General features: G+C 49.7%; 1 protein-coding gene across 1 annotated transcript in view; it reads left to right on the forward strand.

The window, feature by feature from the left end:
• Positions 1-10,807, forward strand: part of LOC123481830 (sodium/glucose cotransporter 5-like) — a gene marked incomplete at its 3' end in the record, with an annotated part of 95,577 nt that extends 84,770 nt beyond the window's left edge. The window contains exon 6 of the mRNA XM_045206948.1: positions 10,592-10,807. Coding sequence (XP_045062883.1) covers positions 10,592-10,807 — 216 coding nt within the window. The remainder of the gene's footprint in view (positions 1-10,591) is intronic.
• Between the last annotated feature and the right edge of the window lie 2,451 nt (positions 10,808-13,258).

Here is a 13,258-nt window from a genome sequence, read left to right on the forward strand (position 1 = left end):
TGTGTCTTTGTGAGACGCGGTGTGGGTGAACGGATGATCTTCGCATGTGTAGTTCCCACCGTAAAGCATGGAGGAGGAGGTGTTATGGTGTGGGGGTGCTTTGCTGGTGACACTGTCTGTGATTTATTTAGAATTCACACTTAACCAGCATGGCAACCACAGCATTCTGCAGCGATACACCATCCCATCTGGTTTGGGCTTAGTGGGACTATAATTTGTTTTTCAACAGGACAATGACCCAACACACCTCCAGGCTGTGTAAGGGCTATTTTACCAAGAAGGAGAGTGATGGAGTGCTGCATCAGATGACCTGGCCTCCACAATCCCCCGACCTTAACCCAATTGAGATGGTTTGGGATGAGTCGGACGGCAGAGTGAAGGAAAAGCAGCCAACAACAAGTGCTAAGCATATGTGGGAACTCCTTCAAGACTGTTGGAAAAGCATTCCAGGTGAAGCTGGTTGAGAGAATGTGTCACGCTGTATAATGATAGGAAGACAGGAATATGTATTAGGGGTTTTATTTCTCCACCCAACACCAGTTACGTCATAACAAATGACGGGAACGAAGCCCAAAACAAACACGTGTATATATATAACACAGAGCTGTAACCCAAATAAAAGAGCGAAGTGTAATCCTCTAAATATATACACGGGACGAGACCCGTAATAACAAGAGCACAGTACACAGTACTCACGAGACCAACGGACAATAATGGACAAGGACACTGAGGACACTGACGTAGACCTCCGGTGAACGGAATGAGCAGCAGTACCGGGGGTATCCGTGACAGGGGATGCGGTGCGGGTCGGTCAGGGCGCCGACGGTGAAAATCCCTGGTCAGCGAAGCGTCCAGGATGTCCACCGCAGGAACCCAGCACTGCTCCTCTGGGCCGTACCCCTCCTAGTCGATGAGGTTCTGGAGACGCCCCGCATGACGCCTCAAATCCAGGACTTCACGGACCGAGTACGCCGGACCTCCCTCGATGTTCAGAGGAGGGGACCAGGCACCACTGGCCTGAGGAGAGACGCATGAAAAGTTGGGTTAATGCGGTAATCAACAGGGAGTTGCAAATGGTACGTTACCTCATTAACCCTCCTCAGGACTTTAAACAGCCCCACAAACCACGGGCTCAGCTTCCTGCAGGGCAGGCGGAGGGGCAGGTTCTGGGTCGACCTGGTCGCCAGACCTGGTCGCCTGAAGAGAAAACAGCCTGTTCCTTGTGCCGACGCACGGCCCACTGGAGACGAGTGTGCGCAGCGTTCCAGTTCTTCTCAGTGCGCCGAAACCACTCGTCCACCGCAGGGGCCTCGGTCTGGCTCGGATGCCAAGGTGCCAGGGCACTGGGGTGGAGGTCGGCCTGTTCCTTGTCAACTCGTCCACCGCAGGGGCCTCGGTCTGGCTTGGATGCCAAGGTGCCAGGGCACTGGGGTGGAAGTCGGCCTGTTCCTTGTCAACTCGTCCACCGCAGGGGCCTCGGTCTGGCTCGGATGCCAAGGTGCCAGGGCACTGGGGTGGCGTTCGGCCTGTTCCTTGTCAACTCGGCCCACCGCAGGGGCCTCGGTCTGGCTCGGATGCCAAGGTGCCAGGGCACTGGGGTGGAGGTCGGCCTGTTCCTTGTCAACTCGTCCACCGCAGGGGCCTCGGTCTGGCTCGGATGCCAAGGTGCCAGGGCACTGGGGTGGAGGTCGGCCTGTTCCTTGTCAACTCGTCCACCGCAGGGGCCTCGGTCTGGCTCGGATACCAAGGTGCCAGGGCACTGGGGTGGAGGTCGGCCTGTTCCTTGTCAACTCGTCCACCGCAGGGGCCTCGGTCTGGCTCGTATGCCAAGGTGCCAGGGGCCTCGGTCTGTATTGGATGCCAAGGTGCCAGGGCCGGCTGATACCCCAACACGCACTGGAAAGGAGTGAGGTTAGTGGAGGAGTGGCGGAGGGATTTCTGCTTGTCCTCAGCCCAAGGCAGAACATCCTCCCCCATCCGGTCCTCACAGCAACACCTCAGGAACCTGCCCAACTCCTGATTGACCCTCCCACCTCCTGATTGACCCTCCCACCTCCTGATTGACCCTCCCACCTCCTGATTGACCCTCCCATCTTCTGATTGACCCTCTCCACCTGCCCATTAGCTTGAGGACGGTACCCGGAGGTGTCCCATGAACGCTTTCCATACGCGTGAGGTGAACTGAGGGCCACGATCTGACACAACGTCCTCCGGGATCCCGTAGTGACGGAAGACGTGCATAAAAAGCCCAGGCAGAGGAAGGAGGCGACAAGCTTTTGGAAAACCGGTCCACAACGACGAGAACGGTGGTGTTCCCCTGAGAGGGGGGAAGGTCAGTGACAAAGTCCACTGAGAGGTGAGACCAGGGTCGTTGTGGAACCGGCAGGGGAAGGAGCTTTCCATAAGGGAGGGGTCTGAGTGTCGTAGACTGGGCACAGATGGAGCAGGAAGAGACGTAAACCCGGACGTCCCGTGTAGCTCAGTTGGTAGAGCATGGCGTTTGCAACGCCAGGGTTGTGGGTTCGATTCCCACGGGGGGCCAGTATGAAAATGTATGCACTCACTAACTGTAAGTCGCTCTGGATAAGACCGTCTGCTATATGACTAAAATGTAATGTAAAATGTCCCTAGCCAAGGTGGGCTACCAGTACTTCTCAGTCAGGCAGGCGATGGTACGGCCTATCCCAGGATGACCCGACACAGGCGCCGTGTGCGCCCAGGAAAGGAGGCGGTCCCACACACCCGTGGGCACGTAGGCGCAGTTCTCCGGCGGGTTCCGTATGCAGGGACTGCCGGATGTAGGCGTCCACGTCCCACACCACTGGCACGATGATACGGAACGGAGGGGTGATGTGGGTCTCCTCTCCCTGCCTCTCTTCTGCGTCATAGAGGCGAGACAGGGTGTCCGCCTTCACGTTCTTCGAGCCTGGCCTATAGAAAAGTGTGAATTGGAACCTGGTGAAGAATAGAGCCCACCTGGCCTGTCTTGGGTTTAGCCTCTTCGCTGCCGTAATGTCCTCCAGGTTGCGGGGGTCCGTCCTCACCAGGAAAGGGTGTTTGGACCCCTCCAGCCAGTGGTGTTTGGACCCCTCCAGCCAGTGGTGTTCGGACCCCTCCAGCCAGTGGTGTTTGGACCCCTCCAGCCAGTGGTGTTTGGACCCCTCCAGCCAGTGGTTGCGGGGGTCTGTCCTCACCAGGAAAGGGTGTTTGGACCCCTCCAGCCAGTGGTTGCGGGGGTCCGTCCTCACCAGGAAAGGGTGTTTGGACCCCTCCAGCCAGTGGTTGCGGGGGTCCGTCCACACCAGGAAAGGGTGTTTGGACCCCTCCAGCCAGTGGTTGCGGGGGTCCGTCCTCACCAGGAAAGGGTGTTTGGACCCCTCCAGCCAGTGGTTGCGGGGGTCCGTCCTCACCAGGAAAGGGTGTTTGGACCCCTCCAGCCAGTGCCTCCACGCCTTCAGAGCCTTCTTGACCACCAAGAGTTCCCGATCCCCTACATGCAGGAATACGTATTAGGGGTTTTATTTCACCCCCCAACACCAGTTACATCCTAACATAGTCACTTTAACTCTACCCACATGTACATATTACCTCAACTACCTCAACTAGCCGGTGCCCCCGCACATTGACTCTGCAACGGTACCCCCCTGTATATAGCCTCCCTACTGTCACTTTATTTTACTTCTGCTCTTTTTTTTCTCAACACTTTTTTTGTTGTTTTATTTTTACTTTTTTTGTTTAAAATAAATTCACTGTTGGTTAAGGGCTGTAAGTAAGCATTTCACTGTAATGTCTGCACCTGTTGTATTCGGCGCATGTGACCAATAAAATTTGATTTGATTTGAACAAACGACGGGAACGAAGCCCAAAACAAACACGTGTATATATAACACAGGGCTGTAACCCAAACAAAAGAGTGAGATGTAAACCTCTAAATACATACACGGGACGAGACCCGTAATAACAAGAGCACCGTACACAGTACTCACGAGACCAACGGACATGGGACAATAATCGACAAGGACAATGGGGAACAGAGGGCACATATATATACACATACTAATCAGGGGGAATGGGAACCAGGTGTGCGTAATGAGACCAGACAGTCCGGGGGTTGATGGTAATGATCCATGTCATTGACGCTTAGAAGGCCGGTGACGTAGACCTCCGGAACTGGTGAAATATTAACTGACCTTCATATCTTAAAGTCATGATGGACTGTCGTTTCTCTTTGCTTATTTGAGCTGTTCTTGCCATAATATGGACTTGGTCTTTTACCAAATAGGGCTATCTTCTGTATACCAACCCTACCTTGTCACAACTTAACTGATTGGCTCAAACGCATTAAGAATGAAATAAATTCCACAAATTAACTTTTTTCAAGGTTAATTGAAATACATTCCAGCTGACTACCTCATGAAGCTGGTTGAGAGAATGCCAAGAGTGTGCAAAGCTGTCATCAAGGCAAAGGGTGGCTATTTGAAGAATCTCAAATATAAAATATATTCTGATTTGTTTAACACTTTTCTGGTTACTACATGATTCCATATGTGTTATTTAATAGTTTTGATGTCTTCACTATTATTCTACAATGTAGAAAATAGTAAAAAAATTAAGAAAAACCCCTTGAATGAGTAGGTGTGTCCAGACTGTTATGAGTTTCTAGGATTGAGGAGTGAGGATGCAAGATTTTACTTAGACATTCTGTGGCGATTTTACCAAGTATTTATTGGATCACGAGCTCGTGGGTTCATCTAACAAACGAACATAGCTCTGCCCTTTGTCAGTTGAACTGCCCACACACACACACAAATCTCCCAGCTTTTGTACTCTTGGTTCTCCTTCCATTCACATACATCTGGTAAGTCTCCATGGGCACTCCCTTTCTCTGTTGTTACTACCCTTTGCTCCAGGTCACTATATATCCCGTCCATCCATCATCCTAAACATCACTAATCTCCTTTGACAGGAGGAATGCAGACTTAGTGGAACCAAACCAATGATCTAGTAACTCTACCTCGGTCCTCGCAATACTATGACATGACATCATTACAATCCATTTATTTTTTATTATTTTATTTATTTAGTGACGTGACGTGACTTAACCCCCAACAATTCACATATAACTTCAATATTTCCAATCAGTAGTACATATATATCTCAGATCCTAAACTATGCTAGATAACTGAACCATCATCTTATACATGCTACCAAGAAAAACATCCATCGACTAAATTGTGACCATCATGACATCATCATCCCCACAAATACAAAGATCCAGGACACTTTGTAAGTTACATGGATATTATATAATCTGAACACGTTAATATAAACAGTATACAGTGTCTCATGTGGATGAGATTATAGTGTATCAAGTTACGTTTCAGATGTACACTGAACAAAAATATAAACACAACATGTAAAGTGTTGGTGCCATGTTTCATGAGCTGAAATAAAAGATCCCAGAAAATTTCCATACGCACAAAAAAGCTTATTTCTCTCAAATGTTGTGCACAAAATTTGTTTACATCCCTGTTAGTGAGCATTTCTCCTTTGCCAAGATAATACATCCACCTGACAGGTGTGGCATATCAAGAAGATTTAGCAGCATGATCATTACACAGGTGCACCTTGCGCTGGGGACAATAAAAGGCCACTCTAAAATTTGCAGGTTTGTCACACAACACAATGCCACACACGTCTCAAATTTTGAGGGAGCATGCAATTGGCATGTTGACTGCAGGAATGTCCACCAGAGCTGTTGCCAGATAATGTAATGTTCATTTCTCTACCATAAGCTGCTTCCAATGTCATTTTAGAGAATTTGGCAGTAGGTCCAACCGGCCTGGCAGACCACGTGTAATCACGCCAGCCCAGGACCTCCACATCCGGCTTCTTCACCTGCGGGGGATGGTCTGAGACGAGCCACCCGGACAGCTGACGAAACTGTGGGTTTGCGCAACCTAAAATGTTCTGCACAAACTGTCAGAAACCATCTCAGGGAAGCTCATCTGCATGCTCGTTGTCCTCACCAGGGTCTTGACCTGACTCCAGTTCGGCATCGTAACCGACTTCAGTGGTCTGCTTGAAACATGTTGGTATTACAGACTCAGTCAAGGACATGTTAAAAATGTCAGTGAAGACACTTGCCAGTTCGTCAACACGTGCTCGGAATACACGTCCCGGTAATCTGTCTGGCCCTGCGGCCTTGTGAATGTTGACCTGCTTAAAAGTCTTACTCACACCGGCTATGGAGAGCGTGATCACATAGTCATCCGAAACAGCTGATGCTCTCAAGCATGCTTCAGTGTTGCTTGCCTCGAAGCGAGCATAGAAGTGATTTAGCTCGTCTGGTAGGCTTGTGTCACTGGGCAGCTAGCGGCTGTGCTTCCCTTTGTAGTCTGTAATAGTTTTCAAGCCCTGCCACATCCGACGAGCGTCAGAGCCGGTGTAGTATGATTCAATCTTAGTCCTGTATTGACTCTTTGTCTGTTTGATGGTTCGTCGGAGGGCATAGCCGGATTTCTTATAAGCTTCCGGGTTAGAGTCCCGCTCCTTGAAAGCGGCAGCTCTACCCTTTTTTAGCTCAGTGCGGATGTTGCCTGTAATCCATGGCTTCTGGTTGGGGTATGTACGTACGGTCACTGTGGGGACGAAGTCATCGATGCACTTATTGATGAAAGCCAGTGACTGATGTGGTGTACTCTTCAATGCTATCTGAAGAATCCCGGAACATATTCCAGTCTGTGCTAGCAAAACAGTCCTGTAGCTTAGCATTTATACTCAACATGTATACTTACATTAGCTATCTTTCTTATTCTTGTGACATCCTCGTCAGACAGCTGGCCTCCTTTCTGAGTGACGGCTGGTATGGCAAGGATTACCTTCCTCTCATACAGCAGATCTCGGAGGGTGAAGCTCCAGTCTGCCAAAACTTCATCGCCAGGCCTAAGGTATTCCAGGAAGCCAGAGTTTTGGGTGACGAACTTGTCACTGCATCTGCCTCCATATGCAGGAGAAATGAACATAACGAATCCACATGGAGCAACGGCAACCAAATACTGGAGAGTATTGCCGGAATAATAGTGGCTGTGTGACTCCCCTCTGGAATGGAGACGCTTTCTGAAGACTGGTTTCAGAGCAGACGATGATGCCAGTGGTGTCGGGGAACTTTCTCCATGAAGCGCCGAGGCATTGTGTTCTGGATCGTCTCCCTCGGCAACCATGGAATGTAGATCCTCATGTGCTCCTCCATTGTGTGTCAATCCAGTAGGAAATGATTCTGCTCGCTACCTCCCTGGGACACAGCGAAGCGTTCAGCAAGATTCAGCTTCATCGAGGTTATCAGTGTTTGATCAGTGGTTGTGCAGAAACGCTACACGGTCATAGAAAACACTAAGAGGTGGACCCGTATACAACACTGAGCTAGTTTCATTCTTCAGGATGCTGTGGGCCAATGGCTCTGCGTTTGTTTGTGGCGGCTTGTTGACTGGTTCTCATGACCTCCCTAGCTGTGATCAGTCAGTGCTGGAACCTCCCCATTGGGCGTCAGGATCTTCACGCTACGGCGGCATAGGGGCACGATCAGATCAAGACTCTGCATCACCACAGTTGTCTTCACCCGTCAAAACAAACGTAAGACCTGCAAGTTGAACAACATCAACAGACGGCCTACTAGTCAGGGAAAGCTCTTCAGTCAGCCTCTTGTCCACAAAGTGATAGGAACACACACAGGGTCGGTTTTGGTGGTGTCTTCCAAGTTCAATGCCTTGAGCAGAAGCTGAAGAGACTCCTCGTCCTTAGGAGGTGGGTGCAAATCAACAGGTGCCTAATAACTGCGCTCGCTCTACAAAAAAGTTTGATGGTCAAAACACTCCTGCTCCAAACTCCTGGGAAGTTGTGAAAAGCGATAGTGAGTTAGCTAGCTAGCTACAAACTATTGGCCGGAAGTGCTTAACCGGAAGTCCCCCACAAAAAAACGTAAACAGATCCCGCCCATATTTCAGTTGAAAATGAGGTGTATATAGGTCAGGGTTTGGTGTGTTCTACTGGTCTACAGTGGGGGAGAACAAGTATTTGATACACTGCCGTAGGTAAAGGTGTGTTGGGAGTTAAGGTGGTCACATTCTTTCATACTTGTGAAAGGTCAAATTAAATCCAATGACATTTTATTTGCCACATGAAGTCAGACACACCCTAGCTAAGAACACACACACACACACACACACACACACACACACACACACACACACACACACACACACACACACACACACACACACACACACACACACACACACACACACACACACACACACACACCCTCTCTGCCACACAGACCTGGATGCGACATACAGTAGCAGTGTTATGAGTATTTCTGCCCACATTTAAGTAAAGTGATATCAGTATAAATACAGTAAAGGTGATATCAGTATAAATACAGTAAGGTGATATCAGTATAAATACAGTAAGGTGATATCAGTATAAATACAGTAAAGTGATATCAGTATAAATACAGGAAGGTGATATCAGTATAAATACAGTGAAGTGATATCAGTATAAATACAGTAAGGTGATATCAGTATAAATACAGTAAGGTGATATCAGTATAAATACAGTAAGGTGATATCAGTATAAATACAGTAAGGTGATATCAGTATAAATACAGTAAGGTGATATCAGTATAAATACAGTAAGGTGATATCAGTATAAATACAGTAAGGTGATATCAGTATAAATACAATAAAGTGATATCAGTATAAATACAGTAAAGTGATATCAGTATAAATACAGTAAAGCGATATCAGTATAAATACAGTAAGGTGATATCAGTATAAATACAGTAAGGTGATATCAGTATAAATACAGTAAGGTGATATCAGTATAAATACAGTAAGGTGATATCAGTATAAATACAGTAAGGTGATATCAGTATAAATACAGTAAGGTGATATCAGTATAAATACAGTAAAGTAGGGTATTCAAGGTGTAGGTCTGATGGGAAGTCGTGACGTCATCGGCCTCCCCCTTGCTTGAGGAACAATAGAGAACTAAAGAGGAAAGCCTTGGTAGGGTTAGTGTTAGTGTGTACTTGGTAGGGTTAGTGTTAGTGTGTACTTGGTAGGGTTAGTGAGTACTTGGTAGGGTTAGTGTTAGTGTGTACTTGGTAGGGTTAGTGTTAGTGTGTACTTGGTAGGGTTAGTGTTAGTGTGTACTTGGTAGGGTTAGTGTTAGTGTGTACTTGGTAGGGTTAGTGTGTACTTGGTAGGGTTAGTGTTAGTGTGTACTTGGTAGGGTTAGTGTGTAGTGTGTACTTGGTAGGGTTAGTGTTAGTGTGTACTTGGTAGGGTTAGTGTGTACTTGGTAGGGTTAGTGTTAGTGTGTACTTGGTAGGGTTAGTGTTAGTGTGTACTTGGTAGGGTTAGTGTTAGTGTGTACTTGGTAGGGTTAGTGTTAGTGTGTACTTGGTAGGGTTAGTGTTAGTGTGTACTTGGTAGGGTTAGTGTTAGTGTGTACTTGGTAGGGTTAGTGTTAGTGTGTACTTGGTAGGGTTAGTGTTAGTGTTTACTTGGTAGGGTTAGTGTTAGTGTGTACTTGGTAGGGTTAGTGTTAGTGTGTACTTGGTAGGGTTAGTGTCAGTGTGTACTTGGTAGGGTTAGTGTTAGTGTGTACTTGGTAGGGTTAGTGTTAGTGTGTACTTGGTAGGGTTAGTGTTAGGTGTGTACTTGGTAGGGTTAGTGTTAGTGTGTACTTGGTAGGGTTAGTGTTAGTGTGTACTTGGTAGGGTTAGTGTTAGTGTGTACTTGGTAGGGTTAGTGTTAGTGTGTACTTGGTAGGGTTAGTGTTAGTGTGTACTTGGTAGGGTTAGTGTTAGTGTGTACTTGGTAGGGTTAGTGTTAGTGTGTACTTGGTAGGGTTAGTGTCAGTGTGTACTTGGTAGGGTTAGTGTTAGTGTGTACTTGGTAGGGTTAGTGTTAGTGTGTACTTGGTAGGGTTAGTGTTAGTGTGTACTTGGTAGGGTTAGTGTTAGTGTGTACTTGGTAGGGTTAGTGTGTGTGTACTTGGTAGGGTGTGTGTGTACTTGTGTAGGGTGTGTGTGTGTACTCTGGTAGGGTGTGTTGTGTGTACTTGTGTAGGGTTGTGTGTGTGTACTTGGTGGGTTAGTGTTAGTGTGTACTTGGTGGGTTAGTGTTAGTGTGTACTTGGTAGGGTTAGTGTTAGTGTGTACTTGTGTAGGGTTAGTGTTAGTGTGTACTCTGTGTAGGGTTAGTGTTAGTGTGTACTTGGTAGGGTTAGTGTTAGTGTGTACTTGGTAGGGTTAGTGTTAGTGTGTACTTGGTAGTGTTAGTGTGTACTTGGTAGGGTTAGTGTGTAGTCTCCTCTACCTGCATGGAAACTTTCCTCACCAGTGTCTCTCTGTGTGTCTCTGTGTGTGTGTCTGTGTGTCTCTGTGTGTGTGTCTCTGTGTGTGTCTGTGTGTCTCTGTGTGTCTCTGTGTGTCTCTCTGTGTGTCTCTGTGTGTCTCTGTGTGTCTCTGTGTGTTCTCTGTGTGTCTCTGTGTGTGTCTCTGTGTGTGTCTCTGTGTGTTCTAAAGGGAGCGTTCTGGGGGCTGATGGTGGGCCTGGTAGTCGGTGTGTGTCGGATGGTTCTAGAGTTTGCTTTCCCGCCTCCTCGTTGTGGTATCCAAGACGACGCCCCGTCCGTCCTGCGCTCCGTTCACTACCTTCACTTCGCCATCATCCTCTGCTTCCTGTCTGCTGCCGTTGTCGTGGTGATATCACTGCTGACTCCGCCCCCCACTGAGGAACAGGTATGATGTCACTTTGTTTATCATGTCTTCATATCAACTCATGTCTTCATATCAACTCATGTCTTCATATCAACTCATGTCTTCATATCAACTCATGTCTTCATATCAACTCATGTCTTCATATGTCTTAAATCATCACTGCAGATCTCTCCCTGTCCTCTGCCGTGCCCTGATTGTATTACTGCTGTTGATCTCTGGAAATGTGCACGTACACCCTGGCCCATCTACTGCTGCTAGCCCCAATTCTGACCTGTGCTCTGATATCTGCTTCACTGATTTCTGCTCTCTTAAAGCCTGGGTTTTCTGCGCTTTAACACTAGAAGCTTGTTACCTAAAATGTATCAATTGAAAGTGTGGGTTCACAGCTCCAATCCAGATGTGTTGGTCATAACTGAGACGTGGTTAAGAAAGCGTGTTTTGAACACTGATGTTAACCTTTCTGGTTATAACCTTTTTCGGCAATCTTTTCCAAGGAACACCTTCAGTGCTCGGTTGTCTCCACCAAGTCTGTCCCCAAACAATTTGATTTGCTGGTTTTAAGCATTACATTTTCAAATAGCTCTTTGTTGACTGTTGCTGGGTGTTATTGTCCTCCATCAGCACCGGCCTGTACCCTACCTGCCCTAAGCTCTCTCCTGGCCCCTTACACAGCACCGGCCTGTACCCTACCTGCCCTAAGCTCTCTCCTGGCCCCTTACACCGGCCTGTACCCTACCTGCCCCAAGCTCTCTCCTGGCCCCTTACACCGGCCTGTACCCTACCTGCCCTAAGCTCTCTCCTGGCCCCTTACACAGCACCGGCCTGTACCCTACCTGCCCTAAGCTCTCTCCTGGCCCCTTACACAGCACCGGCCTGTACCCTACCTACCCTAAGCTCTCTCCTGGCCCCTTACACAGCACCGGCCTGTACCCTACCTGCCCTAAGCTCTCTCCTGGCCCCTTACACAGCACCGACCTGTACCCTACCTGCCCTAAGCTCTCTCCTGGCCCCTTACACCGGCCTGTACCCTACCTGCCCTAAGCTCTCTCCTGGCCCCTTACACAGCACCGGCCTGTACCCTACCTGCCCTAAGCTCTCTCCTGGCCCCTTACACAGCACCGGCCTGTACCCTACCTGCCCTAAGCTCTCTCCTGGCCCCTTACACCGGCCTGTACCCTACCTGCCCTAAGCTCTCTCCTGGACCCTTACACAGCACCGGCCTGTACCCTACCTGCCCTAAGCTCTCTCCTGGCCCCTTACACCGGCCTGTACCCTACCTGCCCTAAGCTCTCTCCTGGCCCCTTACACAGCACCGGCCTGTACCCTACCTGCCCTAAGCTCTCTCCTGGCCCCTTACACAGCACCGGCCTGTACCCTACCTGCCCTAAGCTCTCTCCTGGCCCCCTTACACCGGCCTGTACCCTACCTGCCCTAAGCTCTCTCCTGGCCCCTTACACCGGCCTGTACCCTACCTGCCCTAAGCTCTCTCCTGGCCCCTTACACAGCACCGGCCTGTACCCTACCTGCCCTAAGCTCTCTCCTGGCCCCTTACACAGCACCGACCTGTACCCTACCTGCCCTAAGCTCTCTCCTGGCCCCTTACACAGCACCGGCCTGTACCCTACCTGCCCTAAGCTCTCTCCTGGCCCCTTACACCGGCCTGTACCCTACCTGCCCAAGCTCTCTCCTGGCCCCTTACACAGCACCGGCCTGTACCCTACCTGCCCTAAGCTCTCTCCTGGCCCCTTACACAGCACCGGCCTGTACCCTACCTGCCCTAAGCTCTCTCCTGGCCCCCTTACACCGGCCTGTACCCTACCTGCCCTAAGCTCTCTCCTGGTCCCCTTACACAGCACCGGCCTGTACCCTACCTGCCCTAAGCTCTCTCCTGGCCCCCTTAGCACCGGCCTGTACCCTACCTGCCCTAAGCTCTCTCCTGGCCCCTTACACAGCACCGGCCTGTACCCTACCTGCCCTAAGCTCTCTCCTGGACCCTTACACCGGCCTGTACCCTACCTGCCCTAAGCTCTCTCCTGGACCCTTACACAGCACCGGCCTGTACCCTACCTGCCCTAAGCTCTCTCCTGGCCCCTTACACCGGCCTGTACCCTACCTGCCCTAAGCTCTCTCCTGGACCCTTACACAGCACCGGCCTGTACCCTACCTGCCCTAAGCTCTCTCCTGGACCCTTACACAGCACCGGCCTGTACCCTACCTGCCCTAACCTCTCTCCTGGACCCCTTACACAGCACCGGCCTGTACCCTACCTGCCCTGAGCTCTCTCCTGGCCCCTTACACAGCACCGGCCTGTACCCTACCTGCCCTAAGCTCTCTCCTGGCCCCTTACACAGCACCGGCCTGTACCCTACCTGCCCTAAGCTCTCTCCTGGCCCCTTACACAGCACCGGCCTGTACCCTACCTGCCCTAAGCTCTCTCCTGGCCCCTTACACCGGCCTGTACCCTACCTGCCC

The sequence above is a fragment of the Coregonus clupeaformis genome, chromosome 24 (assembly GCF_020615455.1).
Source record: "Coregonus clupeaformis isolate EN_2021a chromosome 24, ASM2061545v1, whole genome shotgun sequence".
NCBI lineage: Eukaryota > Metazoa > Chordata > Actinopteri > Salmoniformes > Salmonidae > Coregonus > Coregonus clupeaformis.